The sequence below is a fragment of the Andrena cerasifolii genome, chromosome 9 (assembly GCF_050908995.1).
Source record: "Andrena cerasifolii isolate SP2316 chromosome 9, iyAndCera1_principal, whole genome shotgun sequence".
Taxonomy (NCBI): Eukaryota; Metazoa; Arthropoda; class Insecta; order Hymenoptera; family Andrenidae; genus Andrena; species Andrena cerasifolii.
The window spans coordinates 11,501,883-11,529,472 of NC_135126.1; the positions used below are offsets into that span (position 1 = coordinate 11,501,883).

Genomic DNA, 27,590 nt, shown 5'->3' on the forward strand with positions numbered 1-27,590 from the left:
TTTCGCGGGCCGCGAGAGGTAAAGATTACCTGAAACCTGTGGCATTTCGCGGGCCAGCTCTTCTGTTCGGTGTACGCCGAAGGAGGATCGATAGCGCGCGTCGGAGGCGAGGAGAGCCAGGCGGCCGGCTATTTCGAGGAAGAACCACGGGCCGACAGAAGCGGCGGAGAAGCGGTAGCAACGACAGAAGCGTCCTGCCCGCCGCGAGAGAGGTCCCGCAGCCATTCCACGGCCATGTCTGACGGCGCACGGGGTTGGCTACGCCCGAGCGGGGCCTAGCCGTCCAATCGACAGGGAGCGCGGAAGGTCCCGCGCCGTGGTCGTGGCCAACGGGCGTACCCGGTTCCAGCGAGGCGCGCGACGTCGCGTCGAGGTAGAGGGGGCGCCCTCGCGGCTGTCACAGGTGCAGCCAGTTGGCTGGCGAACTCGAGGCGAGCGTGCTCGGTAATCGCCGCGTCCTTCGTCGTGTCAACCGCTCGCTGGTCCTCACGGGCATCCGTCCTCCGGGGGGCAGCTCCAGTCGCGCGTCACCCCGTCGCGGACACACCGCCGCACGACGACAATAACACCGCGAGGATCGCGAGAGTGCGCGGGTCCCCGGAAAACGCTGCCCCGACAGTCTCGCGCGCCCGCAGGGTAGTCCGCTGCTGTCAGCCCTGAAAACGGCAGCGAGAGATCCGCGCGTAGAGATAGAGAGACGACGCACACGGGGACCTCTTGATGCGGGCCGACGCGCGGACGCGCACGTCGCGTCTGAGAGATCTGCCGCGATACCGGTACCATCGGCGCCATCACCCACCGCCGAGCGCCTAGAGCTCAGGGGAACGATCTCGAGACGGCTGTGCGCGATGTGCCGACGGCACTGGCTGGTCAGCTGAGGCACACGAGGGTGGAAAGCGACGCCGGGAAGATATAACCCCGTCTGCTCGGTACAGTGGATCTGGGCCGGGGTGTTCTCCTACGTCGAGTTTGGGACCAGACCGGGAGGAGAGCAGGGAAAGCAGCTGCTGAGAGAGTTTTCAACTGCCCAGTGGAAGGAGACCGCGCTTAGGGAAAAGACACGGGGGAAGAGATCGTTTGGATACGTGCGCTGAGAGTAGAGGCAGAGGAAAGGGACCGGTGGGTTTGTTGAAGATATCGAGTGCGCGCCTCGCGGGGAAAGAAAACTGGCAGCCGACGGGGGGAAGTGTGAGAAGTGCGATTTAGCGGCCGTTGGGATAACACCGCAGTAAAAGTGGGTGCACTGGGGCCCTCGGGACCGTTCGGCCGATACGGGCCCGTGGAAGGTGGGCCTGGTGGTGGTCCCGGGCCCGGCGAGGTAGTGGGGGCAGGGGTGGCCGCAGTCGCGGCTGGGGAGGTGGAGGGCTACGGGGGCGCCGGTGGCGGGGGAGGGGGCCCCGGGGGGGTTGGTACCCCCCGGATAAGGGTCGCGACCCTCGGCGGGCCTTGCTGCGCACCCCTGCCCGTCACCCAAGCTTGTAACATAGGTAAGTCAACTATTACACCTGTATCTATCTACTTCTTTCCCTAGCGCTCGTCGCAAAATCGTTCAACCCTTTCCGAGCGGTCATCCTTTTACTCGCAATTTTACTGGAGAAGAGTACTCTCGTGGTAACAGAGAGGTACAGGATTAGAGTGCCTTCCAGTTAGTGGAAACAATCTGTAACCACTTGCATTCGTGCCGCAGTACCAATCTGATAACAAGATTATTCGGATGTAGTAAAAATTTGATTAGGTACTCGGACACTGATTATCCAGGGTTCAAATTTCAAGGCAATCAGCCCCTAACTTTCAACCGTCTTTGCCAGAAATATATGCACCAGCACTGCGTGCCTGGAAGCAGCACACTGTGGCGCACTTAAGCCGGGAATCCACCGGGAAGCTAAGCTAAGCTACGCTGTGTTATCCTATGTTTTAGCTTAACTTTTGGTGGAAACGGTTCCATAAGAATGCATCGAAGCTAATTCTTTTAAAACGTAGCATCGCAGAGCTTAGCTTCTACGTGGATTCCCAGCTTTAATGTTTCCATCGCTGGACTACCAGTATCGCGCTAGGATGAACGGTTCAGGTATAGGCTGTTTCTTACAGGAGACACTTTCCGCGATCCGAGTTTAGAGAACCGTTTTCTCGAAGCTTTCTTATAGACGGACGGCAAGAACACCGTTCGCTCCTTGATCGTGATCGATTGTACTGTAATTTCGATGTCATAGGAATACTTCTTTTTTCCCCGGTGGTGATGGATCGCTCCGCGGGTCGAATCTAACGAGGATGAATTCGCCTCGGACAGGGTTGAACACGCGTCGCTGTGCGTCATTGTGCGCGTCGAACTAGCGATTTCAGGGAATCGTCATGCGAGTAGGAGTATGCAGAACAGAGCAATGATTACTTTCCATGGAGTTTAACGCTCCTTTACACATTCCCGTAGCTTATATCAGATTTCTGGAAACTGTCCAAGCAGCGTGCTCAATTACAAAGCGAGACATTATCGACTTCGAAGCGCAGCGACGGGGAGCCGAGGCGCGTTGCACTTAGCGCGGAAAATAACGGAGTATTTGATCAGATTCGGCATCCGCGGTCCCCGCGCGGCGAAACACAATAATTGACAGCGATCTCCCGTTTAACTGTGTTTAATTCCGCGATCTTCCTTTCCTTCGTTAATTAGACGGACGTGCCTCTAAAATCCGCAAAGCGTGGAAAATTAAATTGCGTCCCCGCCGGCGTGTTTGCTTATGCGGCACATTCTTTGTTCCTGTTCTTCTAAGATCCCGCCGCGGATAGCGGGCAGACTTAAACTGCGAGATTGTTTTTGGATGTGTATTATTCTCCAGTGCGTGGCTTGGAGAAGAATATTGTAGTTAACGGTACCGGATCGTGTCTGACTTCGTGGATACACGCGCAGCTGAATCGTATCGATTGCTAAGTCACTCCCCAGTCGACGTGTCGTCTTATTAACTACGACGAAGGATTAATTATTCCCCGACATCCTTGCGTTCCAATCGTCTCTCCGATTTAAACACTCTTCGTCACATTTCCGACTGCCTGTCTTTCCCTTTAATCCTCCCAGAAATTTGAATTCAGCCGAACAACGAATGCCTCCGTTCGATTCTAACGCTGCGCTATAAGTGCCGGCGTTTCAATTTCGTAACGTGCCTTTTATAATCGCGAGCAGACGTAAATTTCGGGGCCGGGGTAATTTTCGAACTTTCCGCACAGAGGGAGCAAACAACTCGCGCAATTAAACGCTTTCTCACGACTTCGTGCGTAATTACGTTTCGCGAAACACGCTTTGCAGGATCGCTGTTAACCGGATAAAGTGGTCGCGACGACGAGGGGTGGCACGCGTCACACGGTTCACAGAAATGAATTGGATTGATCGGCCTGCTCCCGATGGATGATCCAGACATTCGTCTCACGTAGAGTTAATCCTAATCTGGTTCGCGCTGCGGAAGGAAATCTTCGCGGAGTTTTCGCGCGGCGGTATCTGATTTTGGGGATGGAAAGTCAATCGCGTCGAGGGATGAAGTTACCATAGCGCAATCTCCATAGGATCCTTCCCACGATTATGTTTACTGAGAGGCTTTTAATCCCGCTGCATTTCGTTTCCAATTTATTAGCGGTGTTTCGGGTGCTCCTCTTAAAACTCGGACGGTCGATTCCGGAAATCACGAAGTTCTCGCGGGGCCCGCGACGTTTTCTTTCTCGCCCGGTGGGGACGTAAAATTTTCGTGGGAAGCCAATTTCGCCGGAGGAATTACTCGTAAGTCGATTTCGCGTGGAACGATTTAAATCTCGAGGTAACTGCGGGGTGGTCGGGTCGCCGTCGCTTTCCTCCTTTTTCTTCTCGCCCTGCCGCGAAACGGAGGGAGATGAGATGCGCAAGGTCAGACCTTAAGGGGTGGGAGAAGGGTTGCTAGGTTGTCAACCCTGCCAGCGGGGTGGAACTCCGCCCATTGGCGGAAACCGCGAAAAAAAAGGAGAGAGGAGCGAGCCCTAGAGGGTTCAGCAATGGCGAAAAAAGGAGTCAGAGATCGGGAGGGAGAGAGAACAGCGTGATCCGTGCGACAGAGGGAGAGGCAGCGAGAGACAAAGGGAGCGTAACAAAGTGCAAATCTCTTTCGCGATTGTTGATTGATAATAAATCATAATCGTCGGCGTAAGTCGTCCGAACTTAGAACATACTTGCAGCTAGGTAGCTTTCGGTGTTTCCACTTTCTCCTGGAAAGTGGAGACCACTGCTCCACAGATTTAAGCAAGCGAAGCTACTGCAATGAAAGCTTGTAAAATAAAAAAAAAATGGAGCTGAATTTAGCCAGGGCTCCCTTACCTTCTCCTTCCTCGCGCATTAATATTTGACACATCGGTGCCCCGTTTGTTCTTAATCGCTGGAAAAAGGCTCCCCCGTTTTTCCGCGGGGGTCTGCGCCTCCGCTAACAATGGGTAGGTCGCATTGTGTCGCAGTTTTACGCTCGCGCCTCCGCTCTCCGTTCCGTCCAGTTCGGTATACTGCACGGTAATCAAACCCTCGGAATTGCAAAAAGTTTCCGCACAATGCGCGGTTCGTTATGCACGTGCGCCGCCACGGCTAGCGTGGCCGAGATTTTCTTTCGATTCGGAGGCCGGGATCGGTTAATCGCGAAAGCCCCCGGACCGGCCGGGCACGTGTTCCGTTTCGTTTGCGTTTAATTGGCCGTTAATTGTTCTACGACGTCGACTGGACGATCTCCCGCCTAATTAGACGACCGATGCTCAGGGAGCAACTGTTTCTTGTCAATCGAGCGGCCATAATTTCATGGGCTCGGGCGCGTAACGATCCACGTTGTAGAATTGCGACGAACTATCATCCGAAGACGAGGCACGTACGCTCGGAAGCCCTCCCCCCCCCCCGGAGGATCGCGTAGAAGTTGCGAGTGGGATAACGCGGGAACACTTTTATTTTTTTTTTATTTTTTTATTTTTTATCAGGTTTTAGTCATGAAACGAGGGACAACGCGGGCTGACAGAACGTGTCCCGGCCCTCCTCGTTTGCTTTTCGCGTGATGACGCCCTGCCGCCCACGCGCGCGTGTTCGAACGCGCTCGAAATTAAAACGCCCCGTCAAGTTGCTCGCGTTTTATCAACGTTTCTCCACCGTCGACGTTTCGCTTTGACCGATATTTTTCACTCGCACGCGGCCGGCACAAATTCGCGGGGAACAAAGGGGTATCGGCGGGGCGAGCCGGCGAATTATTAAAACCGAGCCAGCGAACGAACCTGCTACCCTCCCCTCCGCTCCTTCCCCTTGTGCTCACGATGCTCTCTTTCTTTTCCAAGCAGGGAGAAGCGGTCTGGCGATGCTCCTGTCATGTGCAGGATGCGACAAACCAATTATGGATCAGTACCTGCTGAATGTTTTGGACCGGGCATGGCACGTCCAGTGCGTCCGTTGCTTCGACTGCAGAACCACATTGCAGGACAAGTGCTTCTCCAGGGAAGCCAAGCTCTTTTGCAGAGAGGACTTCTTCAGGTACGTGCGATCCTTCCTTTTTCGTTTTTGCTCCCGGGCTGCCGTCTCCGAGGTCCCACGCGCGTCGCGTCACCGCGCGTTGTTCGAGATAATGGAAGGATCGCGTCTCTGTACGGTTTAGGAAACTCGGGGGACTTTTATCCTGACGATCCTCTAATTATTTTGAGCAGTGCGGATCTGTTTTATCGATCAGAGAGAGCGCTTCATCGCTGGATGAAGCGCAGGGGGTGCTCGTTTAACAGCCCCAAAAGTAACTGGTATTTAAGATTTTTTTGTCGGGAAACTCTTTTGATATATAAGGAGGTTATCTGTAAACTTGCAGAAAATATTTCTCTTATGTCGATCCTTCTTATTATTTATTAATTATTCTGAAATCTTGTCCAAGTCTTCGACGATGTAACTCCTGTTGGCGGGATGTGTAGCACCTATCACAGTCGTCTGATTGCAAAAGTAGTAGAAGTTTCTTAAAGTTAGATAGTTTACGCTGGGGTTGGTCCAGTTTAAGGAATAAAAATGGAAAATTGAAAGAGTTATAGCGTTTGAAGGAAAAAGTAAGTTCTTTCATTAGACAAATTTTTCATATTATTCTTTGTATCGACGAGAAAAGTATTATAAATAAAAAGTAAAATTAAAATTTTTGGCCCAGGCCCAGCGTAAATTATTTAACTTTAAGAAAATTCTCTTCTTTTTGCAATCTGACGACTGTGACAGGTGCTACACCCGACGCCAACATCGTCGAAGAGATTCCACAATAATTAATAAATAATAAGAAGGATCGGCGTAAAAAAAATATTTTCTGCGAGTTTAAAGATGTCTCCTTATATCCCAAAAGAGTTTAATGCAATATTTACGTCAGTTTTATTAAAAAAAAAATCTAAATTTCGAGGGCCGTTACACGAGAATCCTCCCTTAAGGTCATTCTGGTTAGCGATTTTCAGGAATTTATTGCGAAGACAAGAATTATAGTAACGGAATAAAACCTTTTTCTATTGATTAAACTACATTTCTACAATAAATGAAAAATATAAAAGTAATAAAATGATTGCTTTTAAAATGGTTTTAAAGGCGTTTTTAATGACATGTTTAAAAATTCATACCTCGCTCGTGCAGGTGATTTCAGCAGTTGGATTTATCTGAAGCAAAAAATACAAACAGATTCATGATCAGTATGACTGTCGCTATGGCCCGTACTAGAATAAATAATTTATCCTCAAAATTAACAAAATGGCGGGCGAAACACAAGAATCAATGTATTTCGGCTGTGTTTTCTCTGCTAATTTCGATTTTAAAAGTAGGTTAGACTCAACAGAAATACTTGCTTGTAGTACCATCCAGAGGCACAGGTGCGCAGAATAAGCAGTTCAATTTACAAAGCAATCGGTTCGCTAGATTTCTAGATTTTACCTGCACCATGTGAAAAAATAACGTTTCGAGAAAAACGCGTTCAAAGTTTCCATCTATCGAGGCGCAGCCTCTGCGCCCCCTACAAAATGCCTGTGTAGAAGCTAGAATAACTAGAATTTTCAATGAAAATTTAACAGTACATTCTTGAGGATATGTGCTTCGAAAAACCTTTAAAAAAATCTATTTTTTCAAACCGTCTAACCAGAATGACCCCTTAAGTTATTCCACTTTTGGCCTTTCTCCTATCTCAACCGGTATCGACCGGTGTTGGTCATTAATCGGGAACCTACAATTTCAGTTGCCCTCCGAATTAGCCATCGATATTTACGTCGTAGGGTGTTCTCAGGTGATTATCTATCTAATCACTAATCCCCGGCGCGCTCTAAATTATTATGAATACACATTAGAGCGGTGAATCGATTATTTGTATAGATACGCGATTAGAAGCCCGGCGCTCCGAAGTCGAAGCGCGAAGACAGTTGCTGCTCGAATAATGGGGCATGTGTGGCAAGCTGCTCAGATTTGTCGGCCGGACTTCAGCTTATTCGCGTAATTGCCGCGCCGCCGTCGACAGATAAAACTGGACGTTAATTGATGGATCGTTGTTAGAGAAGTCGTAGCCAGGGTTTTTGCCGCCTTGGAACAGAAGCAGGGGCCCCGGCGTCGCGGCGAACCGTTCGCAGTTTGCATAATTAGATAAACTATCGCGACGCGAGTGTTACCGGACCGTCAGCGCCGATGGAAATCGAGAGATTTACGATCGATGCATTAGCGGGACAATCGCCGTGGACAGTTGTCGCTCGATTTCTCCCGCCTGTGCCGCAGACCCCGTTGGTCGTTCGTTCGGGCCCCCTCCCTGAGAAAAAGCGTCTCGCGTGCGAATGGAAAGGAGGCCTTGACATTTCCCGCGACAAGCACCGGCGTCGTTTCGCTGGATAAGCTTCCGAGCGAAGATCCCTCCGCACGACCAGGCCGACGGTGTCGGCGGTTCGTTACCGGGCCCACAAACCTGCCCTGTATCTCCTTCCTGAACGTCAATTTCCTAACCGCGGTTAGCCAGACTTCGCGGCGGGTCTCCCGCGCCGTTCGCCAGGAAAAATTAACCGAAGCGATGCCCCTCGCTGCTGACTTCACGCGCTGCCCTCTGTCCTCCGGGTTTCAAAGCAAACCGCGCAAGAAGCGGGACATTAATTACTGGAGGAATATCGAGAGAACGTGCTTCCCTCGCGCAGGACCACCAGTCGCGAACGCACAGCTTCAGGGAGCCATGTACTCTGCCCTGGGAAAAAAAAAGGGCGACAAAATAGCAGACGGAACTAATCGGGGGACGATAGACTCTTATTTGCTCCCTGCGTATCACGGAGCCGGTGAAAAAGCAGCGGCCCTCGCGCATGTTTGTGGACCGTCGGTCGACCGGTCTAGAGTGGAACATTGTTGGAGACGTTGCGTTACAAGGCTCGCCTCGCCACCGAGTATTTATAATGCGGGGAAATTGATGCTCCCGGTCTCGATGAAGCGCCAGAGGCGAATCGTTAGCATCGTCTTGCTCGGGCGCGGGGAATAATCGCAGGGGAGGGAAAAAGAAAAATCCGCGCGCAACCAGTTTCCAAAGTCCCGGGCTGTCGGCGACGAGAGCGTTCCAATAGAGGGACTATCTTCCCCGGATCTCTCGCGAGGAGATTTCGCGCGGCGTCGATACAATAAGCCGCGTTGCGTCGGATCCTCCGGGACCTTGACGGTTGCGCAAGAAGTCCTGCGATTCCGGAGCGTGAAGATCGGCGTCGCCGCCGCGGTTCACGGTTGGTGCGAAGCGTTTCGCCGGCGATTTTTGCACGCGGACCGATCGCGCGGCGGCGCGAAAAAGCAGCGGCGAGTCACTTAAATTAATTACGGGCACGGATCAAAGAAGCTGCAGCGTTTAAACGTGCCTCGCCTGCCCCAACTTTCCAAGCTCTGTTTCTTCCTCCTGCTTTTTCTGTCGCTTTTTCCCCGCCGACGACAGAGCTGGCGACATTGTGCCCGCTAACTGTTTAACACGTAACGAACCGGGGGATACGAAACCGTCACGGGAGGAATCTGTGACGAACGCAACGAACCGGGCAAGGTCGAGGGGCATCGAACATTTCGGTTAGAAATTAATTCGAGGAGGGACACGGGTGTTTTGACGTTTCGTTGATTTAACAATTGATGCTGGAACGCTAAATAAAACTACTTCTAGGGTGAATGTCCCAGTTTCTGCTCGTTTAAGGGGTTCTGCCTACCTGCAAGGTCTGAAAACACAAGTGTTTTTGGGATTTTTTTTTTTAATAAACTTGAGGAGTTTTTTAAATAAACTTGTGTGTATTCGATAGTGTACATGTTAAACTACTTGTGGTAATTTTTTTGATGGAAAATATAAATAAATAAATAAAATATCAGCGATCTCCCCGCAGCGATTTTTTTTTCTGTAGTTTGCGGTGACCACTCTAATTCTAAGCTAGTTCAGCTGAAATAAAGAATTCGCGGGAATTTAGTTAGTATATTGGATTATCTTGTCCTTGATCGTTCATTATCCTAAAATATTATTTTGCTACAAAATAGCGGCTTCTCATAGCAAAAGTAGCGATTTTCACTATAGAAACGCGCTTATGTTTCATCATTTTTCATCTGTAAAATAAAAACTACGCGACGGAAAGGAAAAAGCCACGATTAAGGACAAGATAATCTTATATACTAACTAAATTTGGTCGAATGTTTTATTTCTGTTGAACCAGGTCAAAGCTACAGTGGTCACCGTAATAAAAAAAAACGCTGCCGGAAGATCGCTTATAATTCTATTATTTATTTACATATCGCATTGCAAAAAAAACTACAAGAACTTTAATATATATACTTTCGAATGTACAACCGTTTATTTAAAAACTTCTTCAAATTTAAAAAAAAATCCCGAAAATACTTGAGTTTTCAGACCTTGCAGGTAGGTGTAACCCCTTAAGAGGTTACTCGTCGGAAAGAAGGTGTAAAAAATTTGTTTGTGATGAAAATTTGCAGAGTAATTGATTAATTCTTTAATAATAAATCAACCAGTCGAAAACTGTTTAAGAAAGATATTTCAAGATGTTTAACTACTAGTAAAGTGTAATTAAATATAATGCTTTAAATGTCCGTATTTCTGCTCACGAAAATTAGCGATGTACGTATTTCTACTCACCGTTTGTACCAATTTCTGCTCACATAATATGTTGCCTTTTCAGGTTAAAATAAGTTACATCTTTTATGGGGATGTTTTTGTTAGAATCTATGAATATTTCAATCAAGAAGAGAGTCAAACTACTTGAGATTTAAATATCCCTGGCGCCATCTCTGAACGAAATAACACATAAGCATAAAGACAACCCGAGTCAGTCCGTCTATCGTTATCGTTGTTGCTTGACTTGCATTCGCTATACAAGAGATTTCTATTTTTCTATAAGAAAAATGTATTCTTAATTCACGGAACAAAGACAAGTTAAGGTGCTATTCTCCTTGCTCAATAACAAAAACCAACGATATGCAGTTTACTAATTAATAAAGTATATATTCAGTCGAGAATCAAAACAGTTTTATAACAGAACGTTAAAACATAAAATAATGATAAACAAAAAATAAAGTGCCTTCGAATAGAAACAGAGGTTACAGTATATATTGAATTGTGAGGTTATGTTGCTAAAATTTTGGTGAGTAGAAATGCGGACACGACGGTGATTCACTTGACGCTGAACCTAATCACCTGTTTTCTACTTAAAATGATCAAGAATAGTAAAAAATCTACATCCAGAGCACAATGCGGTATCTGTTTTTGTTAATAAATAAGAACGTTTACTGCAAAAACTATTTTCTGCCCAATTATCGAATACCAATAGCGACCTTGTTCCTTATCACAACCAGCTAAAACACGGTCGAAAAATTATGTGTCTCTCATTTTAAAAGTTTTTAAAAACTTAAGAGAACACTCGCGTAAATGTTCAAATAATTTAGAATTATTTTGTTGCAACTACAGTGCAAACATAACTCTTATAATAATAAGAAAAATACGAAATGAGCAGAAATGGGGACACGAGCAGAAATTGGGACATTCACCTCACAAGGCAGTTGGAATTCACGATCGATCGGTTCCTCGCGAATAAAATCGACCGGTCCGACGGAAGGGGACCTTCTTCCGTGACTTCTGGAAGCGATGAACGATCCCCTTTGTAGCCAAGGGCCGTGCGCGAGCAGAAAGCGAGGGGGGAGGGCCTTGAAAGGGGGGCCCTTTGATAGTTGTACGGACGGGTGTATAACGAACATGTTGTATACTTTACGAGCCACTTTGCATTTCGTCCCGATGAAAAATTCATTAGACGTAAGGCGGCCAATAGAGGGGGCCACGCTCGATCGGCGTGGAAAAGCTCCTCTGGTCGAAAATAACTCTCCCGCCTCGACGACGTCCCGTTAATTAGCGTTATCCTCTTTGCTAACCGTTACAAGCCACCGGGAGCCGATTAGCGTTTACAGATGTGTTTTTTCCATGGCTCTCGGTATCTACATACCGAGCCACACCGTCGCGGCAGCGGGCTGCTCGATGGGTGGAGAAGAAGCCAGAGTCGATCTTGACGCGAATGGATTCTTAGAGTCCGCGACGAAGAGGAACCGTTGCGAAGTGGTGCGATAACCGAAATTCCCGCGCTCTAATCGACCGATCGCCGAGCGAAACGAACTGACGAAACTGGCCGTAACGAAGCCGATCGAAATGGAAGCGAACGGGAGAGAAGATACAGAGACAGAGAAAGAGAAAGAGGAGGCCGATCGATTCCCACGACTGGACGAATCTATCGATGTCGTTGCTCGGATCGAACGACTGGGCTCCGGTCGAGGCGAATCGCTGCTGGGAATTACTGTAACACCTCCGGGAGGTCCGAGGTATCGGCTGGAACGAACGGTACGTAGAGGCGGTTATGGTAACCGGCTCTACGAGTCCGAGTCGCAGCAAGGTCCTTAAAGGTCGATAATGGCCCGTGGGGGCTCTGGAAGGGCCCAGGATCAAAAGGACCGATGTCCCCGTTTCGACGCCACCTCGACTGCCGTAGCTTGCGGTCGATGGCCCGCTCGGTGTGTACCCGCCGAAAATTATTGCCATAAAATATGGTCCGCGCCGTCGTCGTCGAAATACGCCGATGAAAACATTAACTGGCCCCCTCGGCTCGAGGGGGATGACGGCGGCGGCGTCACCGTGACACGCCGCTCCGTGGAACCCGAGGCCTAGCGCCCTGCTAAGAGTCGAGCCGGGTGCATAAAGAGAACCGTGGTTGGACGGCGTCTGCTCTCCGGCAAGCGTCTCTCAGTTAATGAGAGAATTATCGCGGGAATATTCAGCGAATCACGTGGCCAGTACCGTTACGTCATTGGCAGTCGCCTGGAATACTGATGGCCAGCCTTGCAGGACTTGTCTTCTGCAGAGGAGGCTGCGACAACGGCGCTGTGGTTGGGAATAAATCATACACCGAGATGCAGCTGTTGCAACCGAGCGTACGTAACGTAAAATGAAGGACGAGAAGGAAGGAGGTGTTGGAATTACCGTAGGATCGAAACCTTCGCCTATTGTAGCCTATCGCCGGGAATATTATTGAAGGAATAACGCGCTGGCAACGCGGTAGATCTGAAGGGCGAACGATTTCCCGCGGCGCTGGACCCGCGAAACTCGCCGTCAGAGCCGCGTGGGACAATTAATCCTACCCAAGTTGCCCACGGAGTAACACTTTCGTGCGGCCGATAGAAAGTTGGGATTAATTTGCGAATGCCACCGAGCGTGGGTTGTTTCCGCCGTCCACCTCTGGGTTGCTTTCTCCGCAGAAGCCTCGCGCTCCTCCGAGGGAAAAACGGGGCTGCGCGCCGCGGACGGAGATACGGAGTTGGCTGGAAATCAAAGCGAAACGATCGGAGGCAATCATAGATCGGCGGAGGCTTTTCTCGGGCCGCCGGCACGAAAGGGCGCCGACGAGCGGTCCATTGTCCTTGCTTTCCACCCGCGGTGCTCGGGCCTCCTCGGCAGTTCGACCCGTCGAAACTCGAACGTGGAAACATTATAAATGCGGCGTGACGCCCGCTACGAGCCGTAGGAGAAGTTTGTTGGGCGTGACGGGGCCGGCGCGGTCGAACAGAAAGAGAAACAGGGAGTGAGTGGCAGAACGACCCGGGAGAGGGAATAAGAGGGACGGAGAGAGAAGCGCCGAGTTGTTTCCATTCCAGGAAGGTTCGGCAATAGTATGTATCGCGATGCGTACTCGCGCGGGCAGCGTGTTTTTTGCCAGCCACTCTGCTCTTGCGTCATCGCAAATCCGAGACCCGGGCTCTCGCTCCACCATGTGCCGTGGGGTGAGCTATTCCACGTCAAAACGGGTAGGTGAAAAATTTAGTTTCACCGATTCCCTTGAAAATTACAGCATTTGTCGATAACCTTGCAAAAACAGAGTATACTAAATTTCAACGGCCTATGTCAAATAGTTTTCGAAATATTTAATCTTTAAGTTTGGAAGATTCAAACAAAATCGGCTGACGCGTCATTACTTAAACTGTAATATCTCGGTCATTTTTAGAGATAATGCCACCGTCTCATGTGCATTTTAAAGCTGAAGGAATTCTTTCTCAAAACGTATATAGAATATTTTGTTTATTGTTAATAAACTTAACAGTAATCGATGTGAAAGTTTCAAATCGCGATTTGACGTCGTTCCCACCCACGATTCGGCTTGAAAAAAATACCATTCGATTCGTTAAGTCTTCAACTAATAAGTGCCTTTTTCAAAAAAGTGGAGAAAATTTGGGAACAGTTGATAAAAAAATAAAACTTACGATAGTGCGTGCGGACTGACCATGGGAACCGTGCAGTTCCAAGCGGTGTGCACTATCGTAGGTTTATTTTTTTGTTAACTGTTCCCAAAATTTCTCCACTTTTTTGAACAAGGCATTCATTAGTTAAATACTTAACGAATCGAATGGTGTTTTTTTCAAGCCGAATCGTGGGTGGGAACGACGTCAAATCGCGATTTGAAACTTTCACATCGATTACTGTTAAGTTTATTAACAATAAACAAAATATTCTATATACGTTTTGAGAAAGCATTCCTTCAGCTTTAAAACGAACCCAAGACTGTGGCATTATCTTTAAAAATGACTGAGATATTACAGTTTAAGTGATGACGCTTCGCCGATTTTGTTTGAATTTCGAAACTTTAACATTAAATATTTCAAAAACTATTTGACATAAGCCGTTGAAATTTAGTATACTTTGTTTTTGCAAGTTCATCGACAAATGCTGTAATTTTGAAGAGAATCGGTGAACCTAAATTCTTCACCTACCCGTTTTGACGTGGAATAGCTCGGGCGTGCGTAGACGAATCTCCTTCGAGCGTCTTGCTCTCGAGATTAATCACCAACTTCTGGCGAAGGGACGTGTACCTTGTAACAATTGCCGGGGGGTAAATTCCAGTCGATATCCAGAAAGATTTGAGGAAAGACGAACCTCCGCGTACCCCCGTTAATTGCGCAACCGCCAGTCGACAGAGGCGGGCGAGGGAGGGCGTAGGTAGTGCGAAGGAGCAGCCACTACCGAGAAGAAAGTTCCTTCGAGGAACTCGGACGAAAAGGAACGGCCCCCGGGCGCTCGAGTCGTCCGTCGTCGCGGGATTTCACGCGGACGACGTTTCCCTGCGTTACGCGACCGTCCGCGAGGCATTAGCATAACTGTTATGAATCGTTTCGCAAGCATGCGTTCACCCTCTCCGCGCGTAATCGTCGATATTTCACGAATTAATCGGCGCCGGCCCGAGACTCGTCCCGATATAACCGGCGCGCGTTACGATCTCCCCGCGCGCCCTATCCACGGCGATAAAGTAAGGAGTCGCGCGTGTAAAGCCCGGCTGTTTTCAAACGAAAACCGTGTCACCGGTCGCCTCGATCGTCTTGGCCCGTTTAAAGACGTCGGGCTCGGACAACTGTCAGAACGGCCAACTGGCTTTCGCGGAAGCTCGACGCTCTCTCTCTCTCTCTCTCTCACCCGCTCACCTCGCTAATTGGATTCCGTTAATTAGTCTGCCGCCTCGCGAATAATCTCGCGGCTGTTTATTTCCTTTATCGCCGTGTTCGAGACGTCGGCGCATGTGCGCGAATGGGTTAGGTTGCAGGGTAGGCAGAAGGAGGAGGAGGAGGAGGACGGTGGCTGAGTGTTTACCGGAGAAGTAATGAATTGGATGGTAATTAAAGTTTCTGCAATAGGTCAAGGTGTAGGTTGTTGATGGCGCGACATGACCCGTCAGCCGACTCGCTACCCGACCGCGGTGAAAAGTTCCCGGTGGGAACAATGCCATGCCCCGCGCTCGATATTTCTCCTCTCTGCTCCTTGCTTTTCATTTGCATAGAAGCTCGACGCGCATTATAGCGCAGCGACGGCGGCTGGATCTTTGATCCGGCTCCGTTCGGATCGATGATGAAACGAGAGGCGATCGTTAATATCGAAGGGCAGGACGATGATCGTCGCGACGGGCACGGACGGAGAGACGCGCGTCGGGTTCGTCTACGGGACCCCGTGGAACCAGCCACGCACCACATACATAAAGTCCGGGGTCCGTGGCAAATCGTGGCCCGGGCCCACCCCCTTTTTTTCATCCGGGGCCCCGGCTGTCCTATATTTCTTGCTACACGCCAGAATTCCAGCGTGGCTCTTTACGCTCTCCTCTTTAAGGGAGCCCCGCACCCCGTCCTTCCGCCTCCTCCCTCTGCTCCGCTGCTCCTCCGGTCAGTCGGTTTCTCACACAGGCCGGTCGAGCCACGAAACCACCACGCAAGCCTTTCTATTAATGATTTTTACGGGCGGCCCCCGTTTCTTTTTCTTCCACGAGGAAGAAAGGAAGCGAGGGCTGCTGTTGCTGCTGTTGCTGCTCCCCGCGCTGGCCTAAGAAAAAAAGAGAGGATCGCGAGCGGGGCAGAAGCGGGCCTCGTGGGGAATCGAGAGCTCGAGCGGCGGCTCCGGTGGTGTTCGGTCGCCCGGTGACGTACGCATTCGTGGAAGTTGACACGGGACCGGCTAATTGCTATGATTAATTAAATAATTCCTGTAATTAGGCTAGAGGGATACGTACGCGAGGCGAGCCGAGGAGGAGAAAGTGGAAGGGTGCGAGCGAGCGGCGAGGGGGAGGGAGAAGGGAGCAGAGGCGAGGATAGGAGAGAAAGGGAGGCTGGCAGCGTAATGACCGCTGGTCAAGAAATATCTCCGGCTTCTGCTTCCGTGAGAAGATTGTTAGGAACTGCGCGTACCACTGCTAATTTGGACAGCTTGATGAATAGTTTGAAAAAGTGTGCCGGTTGATTATAGGATGTTCCGCGTAAGTACTTGGCGTAATAGTTATAGATGACCGCGTCGATCGATAGATGGTGAATCCATGTAATTTGCGGCAGTTCTTTTTTCTCTCCCTCGCCCGCTCGCCCATCTTTTTTCCTTTCTAAGCAAACAAAACGCGGCGGCTGCTCGGCGAGACGAGACTCTCTTCTGTTGCTCGAGCAGAACGCGCGGGGATAATGGCGAGCGGTTAACGACGGAAGTCTCTCGGCCCCTTTGACTTATCGGCGATGGCTAGGTCGGCGAACGGGAAACAGCGGGCTCGTTTCAACGTCCAACTTTTCCCCGCCACTTCTAATTCACCCGCTTTAAATAAGAATTGGCGATATCGGCGCGATGTGGGTCGCGAGGGTCGCGACGGACGCGCGCTTCCGTCCGGGGGGGGGGGGGGGCGCGATAGCAATAAAATAATAGCAGCCTCGGGTCGCGAATCGGGTCAGCCGATACGGGAAAATTCCGCGAGGCGGCCTCGCGCCTACGGGAATTTGAATGCACGTTCGCGGAGCGGCATCAGAAGTGCGGCAAAGAGGAATGGAGGGAGGGAGAGAGAAAGAGAGATAGGAGGTAGGGCATGAATTGAGATATATTTACTTTCGAAAGGCGGCAGCCCTAAGGGACCGCGGTAATTGCTATAATTAATCGCGTGATTCCTGTAATTAAAGCGATCGGAATTGCTAGCTGGAAGTATGCGGCTCCGATGTGCTTCCGTAATAATACGGCCGCGGGAGGATCGGAGGGATGAATCGTTTTGCTCAGATTTATTAGCACGCGCGAAACGCGCCGCACAGTCCAACAGCCGAATCGATGCGTACAAAAGTCGCTCTTTTTTTAAAATCCGCGGATTTTCAGGATCGGTCGCTACTCACTGACGTCGCAAGCAGATAAGAATGCCTTCCACATCTTCGGAATAGGGCTGGGACTATTTGTCGAATTTCTCGGTATTCGAATACTCGAATACTTCAGTTGCTCAATTATTTGGCGGATATAATTCGAATATCCAAGTATTCGGATACTATTCGAATATCCAAGTATTCGGATACTATTCGAATATTTAAGTATTCGGATACTATTCGAATATTTAAGTATTCGGATTCTATTCGAATATTTAAGTATTCGGATACTATTCGAATATTTAAGTATTCGGATACTATTCGAATATTTAAGTATACGGATACTATTCGAATATTTAAGTATTCCTATACTATTCGAATATTTAAGTATTCAGATACTATTCGAATATTTAAGTATTCGGATACTATTCGAATATTTAAGTATTCCGATACTATTCGAATATTTAAGTATTCGGCTACTATTCGAATATTTAAGTATTCGGATACTATTCGAATATTTATGTATTCGAATACTATTCGAATATTTATGTATTCGGATACTATTCGAATATTTAAGTATTCGGATACTATTGGAATATTTATGTATTCGAATAGTATGGTGTGAATAATAAATCAAGTTCTTTAGGTTCATTTGTCAGGGTGAAATCTTGTAAGCTAATTTTGATCCACTTCGCACCATACTATTCGAATACTGATGTATTCGAATAGTATTCGAATAATAACATTCGAATACTCAAATATTCGACGTTCATTCGTAGCATTCGAATACTCAAATATTCGAAGTTCATTCGTAGCATTCGAATACTCAAATATTCGAAGTTCATTCGTAGCATTCGAATACTTGTAAAATATTCGAATATTAAATTACTCGAATAGTCCCAGCCCTACTTTAGAATAGAAAACACGTAGGAATTTTGCGGCAAACCTATGTTAAACCGTTTACTAATTTGAATTCCATTGAAATGAATCATCTCTCCTTCACCCTCTCCCCAGAAGCAAAGTATCTCGCCGCAAAGAGACAAGCAGAAACGTCCGTGGAGCGGGGCGGTCGATTAATGCGAAATTAACAAGTAGGAGGCGGTCTGTGAAAAAATCCAACGACCACCGACTGGCAACCGCGACGCGCGCTTTTACGGCACCGAAGGGTTTCAACTTTTTATGCCCTATAGGGACGTTAAAGCCCCATCCCTTTAAACGCGCTGTATTTCTTTTATCGACGTTCGCGGGCCGCGAGTCGGCTTAATGACAGGGGCTTGTAAGTTTCGTGGCCAATAAACGTCGTCCCCCCCATAACATTGACTTTCCTTTTCGTTCCACCGAGATGCCGGGCGCGTCCACGTGCTCGTTCCGTCCGCGGCGGTGGTAGACGGAACGGGGGTAGGGAAGATCTCGGGGCAGCCCGAAAGGAGAGCTCGAAGGTGAATAGAGCGTGTTTCGCGTATCACGGTTCGTTATACAGGCGGGCGGTTACGTAACGCGACGCGGAGGGAAAGAAACGAGAGCCGGGGAACTTGAAGCGAGAAAAACCGCCTGGAACGATTAATCACGGTGCGTTCGAAATGTAGCCGTCGCGACGCGTGCGCTCGTTATCCAGTCTTCCAGCTTGGCCGCGCGAGGAATAAAAACAAAAAAAAAGCCCGATGGTTAAACTGTACTCGTGGATAAAAACACCGTCGACTGTTTCTCGTTATTCAGGTTGTTGTTGTTGCTGGCCTGTTGCAGGCGTTACGGGACGAAGTGCGGCGGTTGCCTGCAGGGGATAAGCCCTCAGGATCTCGTGAGGAAGGCGAAGGACAAGGTTTTCCACCTGAATTGCTTCACCTGCCTGGTGTGTCGGAAGCAGATGAGCACGGGAGAGGAGCTCTACGTCCTGGACGACAACAAGTTCGTCTGCAAGCAGGACTACCTGTCGGGCAAGCCGCTGCCGGACACGCATCACGTGCACGGTCATCACGGTGAGTTACAAGTGTCATTGTCCCTCGTTATCCATCGCGGGTAGACGCGCAGGGGGGCAGGGCGAAGGGTAGTAAGGGAGGAACGGAGAAATGGAGACAGTCGCGCGGTCTTTGTTCCGTTCGCGTGCACGAAACGGTGTCGCGGGAGTGAACGAGCGAACGATGCCTCGCGGGATGATATCGATCCTCCACTGTTCCCCGTGCGGCTCTCTATGGGATTTAAAAACGATCGCGCCGTCGTCGCCGCGGAGGAACCGCTTCAAAGCGGAGGCACTCGTATCTAGCTTCTGCAGAGTAGTAAATCAGAGTTTGATCGATCGAAGGATCTCTCGGCTCTTCGTGCTCGACAGAATAACGTCTGACGTGTTGCGCGATCTTCGCGAGGAAAAAAAATATATATATAATATAATTGTTATGTTAAACGATTTTATTAAAAATGTAGTAAAAACTAAATTAAAATGCACTAAAAACTAAAAAATTATTCTTTTCTTGTACTTCAATTTTGACGGTGTTAATAACTCTTGAAATAAGATCGTGGGGCACCGTGTGCAACTAGAAGTTGAAGTATTAAAGTGATTCCTATCCTGTTTTGAAATATCGTGTCCCACGATTTTATTTAAAGTGATATTAACACCATCAAAATTGAAGTACGTGAAAAGAATTATTTTTTAGTTTTTAGTGCATTTTAATTTAGTTTTTAGTACATTTTTAATAAAATCGTTTAACATAAAGATTTTTTTAATATATTTTTTATTTTCTAGTTTTTAGTGCTTGTGGATTTACATTTCACAGCTCAGACTTCTTTACAAATGTCTTTTATTGCTGTGTACAGTTTGCTTAAACGTTGTAGTGCTACAGTCACTAAAAAATAATTCTTTTCTTCTACTACAATGTCGATGGTGATATACTACGAACGCCTGCAAAGCTTTAATTTTACTATACGCGACGGATCATTTCTCGATAAATTGTGTATTTTCGGAAATCGCGATGCGACTAGCGTCCCGAACGCAGCGGCTTTCTGTCGTTTTCGTAAATAACGCGAGTGGCTGATTTCAAGTCGTTTGGATTTGTGGTTGTGAGTTATATTTACTGATGACTGGGTAATTTCTTCACCCCCTCCGGTTAATTTTTTTTTAAATATTGTATTGTCATCCAAACTACGCCCGCCTGCAAAGTGTCAAGACAATAGGGTAGTTGGAAGTGAGTTAATTTTGAGCTGCCAGATTCGAACCATACAAACATACATAGAAACAAGCATACAACAAACAGAGGATCGAAGCTGAATAAAATCCTTGAATTAAAAATAAACTGCACAGTGCGTGGGGATTTTTCATCTTTTTTTCGAGACGAAGGGAGCAGGAACCAGGCGAGCTGGAGAGATCGGGGGGGATCACAGTCGAACGCGCCCGACGCCCGAGATTTCACGGAGTCAGGATAGGTCTAAAAAATAGGGGCAGGGGGTGGGTTTTTCACGGGGGTTTAGCCCGGTTGAACGGCAAGCTGTGAAAACAGCGTGCACGTAGCCGCACCGTCAACCACCAGCCAAAAGAGAAACATAGAGAAGCAGCGCGGAGAGAGAGAGAGAGAGAGAGAGAGAGAGAGAGAGAAAATTGGGGGAGCGAGAGAAAGGGAGAGGCGGCTCGGTTTCACGAGGGCCTCTCTCGTGTGTAAGCCGTGAAACGAAAACCGAAAGGTCGTTAGGCAGGGGCGAGCCTTTTGTCGCTTCGATGCCGACGTCGAAACCGCAAAACGTCCGACAACCCGTTCCTTTCTCCCCGTCTCTCTCTAGATGTCACGGGAGTCATCCTCGAGACGCGAGCTCCACGCGCGCCCCGAGAGCCGTCGCGAGCGTTGCCAAGGTGTAATCGTTGTGACGCCTCGACGGCTGTACCGTGGACTCTCGCTAATCGGGGGGAGGGCAGTGATCGCTGTGGCCTGAATGATGTACAAGTTAGGAGCCACGTGTCCCAGTGACCCTTGCGCGAAGTGTACCTAGCAGGGCGGCACGACGGTCCCGACGATCAAACACTGTAACGTCTGGATGCTCCGCGCGTTTCCGACATTAATCTCTATCACCAGCCCGGGTCATTTGTCAGTTGTCGAATTCGCGGTGATCGTCTGCGCGGCACGTGAAAAGCGCAGCAATTACGGCCGCGCGCGTGCTCCGCCGATTAATCAGCCGCGTTTATCTATGACTTTTCGCGTCTTTTGTCGACCGACGGCGCGAAATTACGGGGCCGCCGCTGACGGGAAATTCGCGATTTTCGAAAAACCCCGATGAACCCGGTGCGCCGCGCCGGCACCGCCCGGGCAGCGCTCAAAAGCGAATAACTGTAATCACGTTTAATTGCTAATTTCGTACGGTACATCGACAAATTTACTCGTCCCGCTGATAAATGATGTTCTATGTTTACTACAGTGACGGGCCCCGGCGCTTTGTGCGCCTAAAATTGACGTTGATCGACGTAATTATTCCGCGGTGGAATTTTATATAACCGTGCTTTGTATACGGTACTCGATGGTTATCGTTTCATTGCTTTCCTTTGCCGTCCGCGCGTTGCCTAAGTAGCTGTGAATTCTACTCGCGCGATTTTACGTATAATTTTGCTTCGACGGAGAGTAACGAGAGCTCGCCGTCGGCGGGCCAGCTTTTGTCATCTCTTTTGTATCGAGCATGAATAGAAATAAAGTTTTGGCAACTAAGTGTTGCGCGCGACTCGCGATACCAGGAGAAGCACTTGTCAGTGCTTCTCCTGGGAGCGGAACTTCGGTTCGAGCAACGATCGAATCACTGATTTCGAGAGGGAAGTAATTTCTTTCAGTGAAATCTAGTGGTTTCCCCTCGCCCCGCTGCTCGTACACTTTCCACCCCACCTCCCAACAAACGCAGATCATTGATCAGAAAAGTGACTGGCGCTCTTTTCGAACTCAATGATTCGATGATCGATGTGATTAAAACGTACGGTTCGAATCGTTCACGAGCAGAATCGTCCAACCTTTCGGCAGGAGGCGATTCGCTGATGGGTTCGGGATCGGAGGACGAGGACGAGGACGGCAGTGCTCACCATCACCACGGTGGCGTCGGGGGTCCTCACTTGGGGACTCATAATCTGGGTTCGGGTGGTCCTGGCGACCAGACGGTCGGGCACACCGGTGATCTACCTCTTGGAAGCGATCCTTGCAAGCAGGAGGATTCCGAGGATCAAGGTGAGTCTTGAATTCAGTCTTCTGGGAAATCGTTTCAGGGTCCCACTGTCCGCGACCGAAACATTACACGTTTTTGTAGCACGCGGATTAATCTGCACCTGGCTGGGTGACGTGGAAGCGCCCCATGCTCTCTTTTCAAGCTATCGTTTCGCCCAAACTGTTCCGCCTTGCCATTCGAAGATCGAGTAACCCAGAAATGTCTGGTAGCCTATAAAAGACGACCGTCGATCTTGAAGAAGGTTAAAGGGTTGAACGTAGCTTGGAATCATTGGCCGTTTGTCCGGTGACAAAATCGATTTACCAGCGGACGATTGACCGAGGCCGACTAACGACTTAATCGAGACCAATCTCGCCCTGCCGCGGAGCCCTCGAGCGAGGGAGGGAATTCGGTGGCTTGACCCGGACCGTCAGCACGAATTACTAAGCGCGTCAGGTCTTCCAGGGTCTATTATTTGCTTCTGCTCTTTTATCGCGAGCGCAACAATGACCCCACACTTTTACCTCTCTCGAAGCGGTCTATACACCCGGTACAACCATCTCCTGTGCGACGGGAGGGGGAGGAGGCCAGAGAGGGGTGTCTTGGCGAAGGGTGGCCCCTGTAGCGCGGCGTGACACTGTCCAAACATTTTCTTTGTCCCGTGGTTAAGACCTCCCCGGGTATATATAGATTATCGTGAAGAGTTGGGGCCCTATCCTCTGTACGTGTATGAGTGCGCGCGTGTTGATGCGTTCGTACATTGTGCGCACGCAGGCGCGCACACACGCGCGCTATAGAGTATAGCTTTCAACCGAGGAGCAGCCACGATAATCCGACGGGGGTTTCGCATCGCTTCCGGGGGATTGGCTCCGATTGTTGTTACCTCGATTCAGCCGATCAAGATACCCAGATATGTATATTATATGCCAGGGCGCGTGTATGCGTTATTAAGAAAGCGTTAGCCGGAAAATGTTATTGTTTGTTCAGCCGAAAAACTCTGGTTGCCCCTCAGCCTCCATACGGGGACAATCTATAGGATCGTACCTAACCGATTCCGTTTGCGATTTGCATCCTGAGGACATTGAATTATTATAGCAGTGGAGAGTCGCTTGCTCGCACCACCAACGAATCTTCACCCCGACGCGGAGATCGATTATTAAACAGCATTTGTCTGCGTCGGCCCAAGGTTCCCTGGACGGAGATCCCGAGACGAGGGATAGCCAAACGGAGAACAAAAGTCCCGACGGTGGTGCTGGGGGTGGTAGCGGCGACGGCAGTGCTGGGTCGAAGAGGCGAGGCCCGAGAACGACCATAAAGGCGAAACAGTTGGAGATTCTCAAGTCGGCCTTCTCGTCCACGCCGAAGCCCACCAGACACATCAGGGAACAGTTAGCGAAAGAGACTGGCTTGCCCATGAGAGTGATACAGGTGAGTGTGCCATTCCCTTGTTTCTCTGGTTTCTGTCACGTTGACATACTCGGGCATGCGAGCTATTCCACGTCAAAACAGGTAGGTGAAAAATTTAGTTTCACCGATTCTCTTCAAAATTACAGCATTTGTCGATAACCTTGCAGAAACAAAGTATACTAAATTTCAACGGCCTATGTTAAATAGTTTCCGAAATATTTAATCTTAAAGTTTCGAAAATTGAAACAAAATCGGCTGACGCGTCGTCACTTAAACTGTAATATCTCTGTCATTTTTAAAGATAATGCCACTGTCTTGGGCTCATTTTAAAGCTGAAGGAATTCTTTCTCGAACCGTATATAAAATATTTTACTTATTGTTAATAAATTTAACAGTAATCGATGTCAAAGTTTCGTTCCCACCCACGGTTCGGCTTGAAAAAATACCATTCGATTCGTTAAGTCTTCAACTGATAAATGTCTTTTTCAAAAGAGTGGAGAGATTTTGGGAATAGTTAATAAAAAAATAAAACTTACGATAGTTCGCACCGCTTGGAACTGCACGGTTCCCATGGTCAGTCCGCACGCACGCGTATTCAAAACAATAGCCTAGCGTAGGAAAGTATTTATATACGATGGGTTAAAATGAATTTTTCTTTCAGTGTTTTCGGTATTCTCGAGAAAAATAGTAGGAATATCTGCTCACCATATAAAAGATTAGCAATAGTAGGTAGCAGATATTTCCGTGGGTGGGAACGACGTCAAATCACGATTTAAAACTTTGACATCGATTACTGTTAAGTTTATTAACAATAAACAAAATATTCTATATACGTTTTGAGAAAGCACTCCTTCATCTTTAAAATGAATCCAAGACCGAGATATTACAGTTTAAGTGACGCGTCAGCCGATTTTGTTTGAATTTTCGGAACTTTAACATTAAATATTTCGAAAACTATTTAACACAGCTGTAATTTTGAAGAGAATCGGTGAAACTAAATTTTTCACCTATTCGTTTTGACGTGGAATAGCTCATACGTATCGTGGGTGGAAGGAATATGGCGAGGGGGTAGAAAGAATAGAAGCGAAGGACTGAGAAGCGCATTACGCGTAGTTATACATCCAGGTGAACAAGCATTTCCGAGCTAAAAGACCCCCTAATGAGTGTTGAAAAACACATTTGGGCGGCTTTAAGCGCCACCGCGAACGCGCCCCAAGTAGCCGACTGTATTCCCTCCACCCAGAAGTAACGCGAGAGGAAATACGACCCGTTTCACGAACGTGCTATCCATTTTTTACGATAGACCGTAAATCTCGGTGCTACGTATCGCGACTGTTTCGCGGCGCACTCCCGCTCACGATGCTCGCGCGGACGTTGGCGTGGACGCGACCGAAAGTTTCCTCGAGATGGAGCGGGTTAGAGGAGTGATCCCTTTCAGGCCAGCGAATTGAATGAAAGCAGCCGGCTCGTGTCCGTTTTGCGCAGGTCTGGTTTCAAAATAAGAGGAGCAAGGAGCGTAGGTTAAAGCAACTGACGTCGATGGGCAGGAGCCCGTTCTTCGGCGGGTCCAGAAAAATGAGGGGCTTCCCCCTGAACCTGAATCCCGGTGCTCTGGGCGGCGAGGACGGGCCGCCGCCCGGCTTTCCATATTTCGGCGCGGAGAAGTTCGAATTCGGTTACGGCGGGCCCGTGGCGTTTCACCACGAATTCTTTGGTGCTCATCCGCCCCCTCATCCCCACGGACCGCCCTTCAGCGGACCAGGCAATCCTGGTGAGTGCCCGGAATTCGATTCGGACCGAATCCTTCGACTCGCTTCACGATCCCGACGCAAGGGATGGGGTCCACAGTGCTTTCCGACTCGATTTCGATCTACCTGCGCAGGTTGGTGGCGCGCGGCTCGCGACAGCGATAGGAGCTCGTGCCATCCACGCGGAAAGTAGGTCGAAATCAGGGAAGAGTACGTGGAGGTGATCCCCGATCGGTAGCGATCTCGCGTTTCCTTGATATTACAAAGAATCCTACTCGCTACGAATGTCATTGCAACTCGCCCATGTCCCGCGTTATTTCGCAAAGTGTGCTCTCGGGATCAGCGCAGCCGAGATCGAAGCAGCCTCGACGGTGTTCCATCGCGACTCTAATAAACATCGTAGCGGGTAGGTAGGTCGCGATAATTATGACAGGCCGGGTTCGGAGATAGCAGGCAGGATACGATCCTCTCTGAATAGTACGTAATCTGTTCCTGACAGGTTTGGACCCGGCGAGTTTAGCGGGTATGGCGGCCGCAGTGGCGGTGACAGGGGAATATCCACCTCCGGGTGCGGGAGGCGGCCCTCCGGAATTTCTCACGGGCCCTCCTGGACAGGGGCCCCCTGCACCTCCTGGCGGTAGCCCCGGCGAGTTCCTAGCACCTACAGGTACGACCAGATCCTTTTCAAAGGCTATATTTACGAACAGAACGCGGCATCTATTATCCGCCCAGCTACCCTATACACGCGGCAAGTGTTCTTCCGAATGTTGCCATCACCTGCAGCGTGATTAGACTTCGATTCCAAGTACAGGGTGTTCGGAAAGTCCCTCCGAGGTGGTTCCCGCTGCTCTCGCCCTTGAAATTCTCATTTCCTCGGGGAAGTGGTAGTAGCGAGTAATAAGTGGCGCGAGCAGTTTGCCAATACGTATTGGAATTGGACTCGATAGTCGCCTGGACGAGGGTTAACGAACGAGTGTAGCGGGAAGGGACCTATTCGATGCACTGTAGTTGGAAGCAGAAGGTTTACGAAGAGGAAGCAGTTTTACTTGTTCCTTCCTTCTCTCTCCCCTCCGCGCTCGTATCCCACGTTTCTCGGGAGATCGAAGCTGCGAACGGAGCCGATTCGATTGGTTTGATATTTCTCAGGTGGAGCACAGGGTAATCCCAGTGCCGGTGGGAATGGCGGTGGTCCAGGTGGTGGAGGCGGCGGGGGTGGGTTCATGGAGCCGCACCAGATGCAGAGCGAGGGGCTGGCCTGGTAGTACGAGTTTTAATATTAAACGTTCTTTCGAATTCCGTTGCCCTCCGTCGGCCGATGCGCGAGAAATCGATCGTCCCGTGAAAAATCGACCGCTCGCCGCGCGCCTCACGGATGGCCTTTACAAACTTTGTTCCGGTACTCGAGACTATTGTCCGCGACCAGTGGCAGCAGTCGACGATCGCCAGGTCGACCTTGCATCTCCTGTACGTTTTCGTTTCTTGTAAGATATACGTATAAGACGGACGACCGTTCAACTTCGTTTCCCTCACGGTTATCATTGTCATTATTAACATTATTATCTCTTTTTTATTATTATTATTATGGTCGCCGGCTGATACCGGCGTTACTATTTTATTATTATTATTATTATTATTATGAATTATTAAATATTATTATTAATATTATTGTGTATAAAATTTTGAATGTCCTATCGTGTAATATTATACCCTCCCTGTTGATTACTTTTCGACGTTACTTTAAGGAACACCCTGTAGATATCTGCTGTTATACACCCGAAGAACGTACCACACGAATTACACAGACACGCCACACGAGGATACGCGACGTAACACACACGATAACAGTTACACGTACAGAGGAACACATGCGTAATTCTACACCTTAAAAACGCTGTACTAATTATCATTAAACTATAAATATAAATAGGAATGTGTAACCTGTAACTGTTAAGGCGGCAGATCGATGTAAATAAACTGTCTTTTTGCGGAAATGGCGCGAGCGAACGTTTCAGTGGCTGAACTCTTGTCGACCGAACCAACTCTGTGTAATTGTAATTGCAGCGCGAACACCGCGCGAGGGGAACAGGCAAGCCACCACGATGCATAATGATTATAAATATTATTATAATAAACCACCTCGTATTTCCGTA

The 27,590-nt window shown here is 48.9% G+C and overlaps 1 protein-coding gene across 7 annotated transcripts; it reads left to right on the forward strand.

Annotated features, from left to right (window-relative positions):
* Positions 1–10: 10 nt before the first annotated feature.
* On the forward strand, positions 11–27,590 carry Lim1 (LIM homeobox 1). Of its 7 annotated transcripts, none has more exons than XM_076819663.1 (8): positions 11–1,487; positions 5,311–5,503; positions 18,869–19,101; positions 22,108–22,308; positions 23,472–23,713; positions 25,154–25,463; positions 25,919–26,107; positions 26,587–27,590. In XM_076819663.1, exons 2-8 carry the CDS (start codon positions 5,331–5,333, stop codon positions 26,700–26,702), a joined length of 1,464 nt encoding a protein of 487 aa, XP_076675778.1. In that variant the 5' UTR covers positions 11–1,487; positions 5,311–5,330; the 3' UTR covers positions 26,703–27,590. The 7 variants fall into 7 exon arrangements, with proteins under 7 accessions (XP_076675778.1, XP_076675775.1, XP_076675776.1 ...); XM_076819660.1 differs by having other exon boundaries at positions 14–1,487; positions 22,087–22,308; XM_076819661.1 differs by having other exon boundaries at positions 14–1,487; positions 5,314–5,503; positions 22,087–22,308.

Bases quoted from the DNA above. Each gene is read 5' to 3' on its own strand.
- Lim1 (XM_076819660.1), top strand. From the start codon at position 5,331: ATGCTCCTGTCATGTGCAGGATGCGACAAACCAATTATGGATCAGTAC. The intron at 23,714-25,153 runs GTGAGTGTGCCA...GAATGAAAGCAG, and splicing joins TGCCCATGAGAGTGATACAG to CCGGCTCGTGTCCGTTTTGC. The intron at 25,464-25,918 runs GTGAGTGCCCGG...CTCTCTGAATAG, and splicing joins CAGCGGACCAGGCAATCCTG to TACGTAATCTGTTCCTGACA.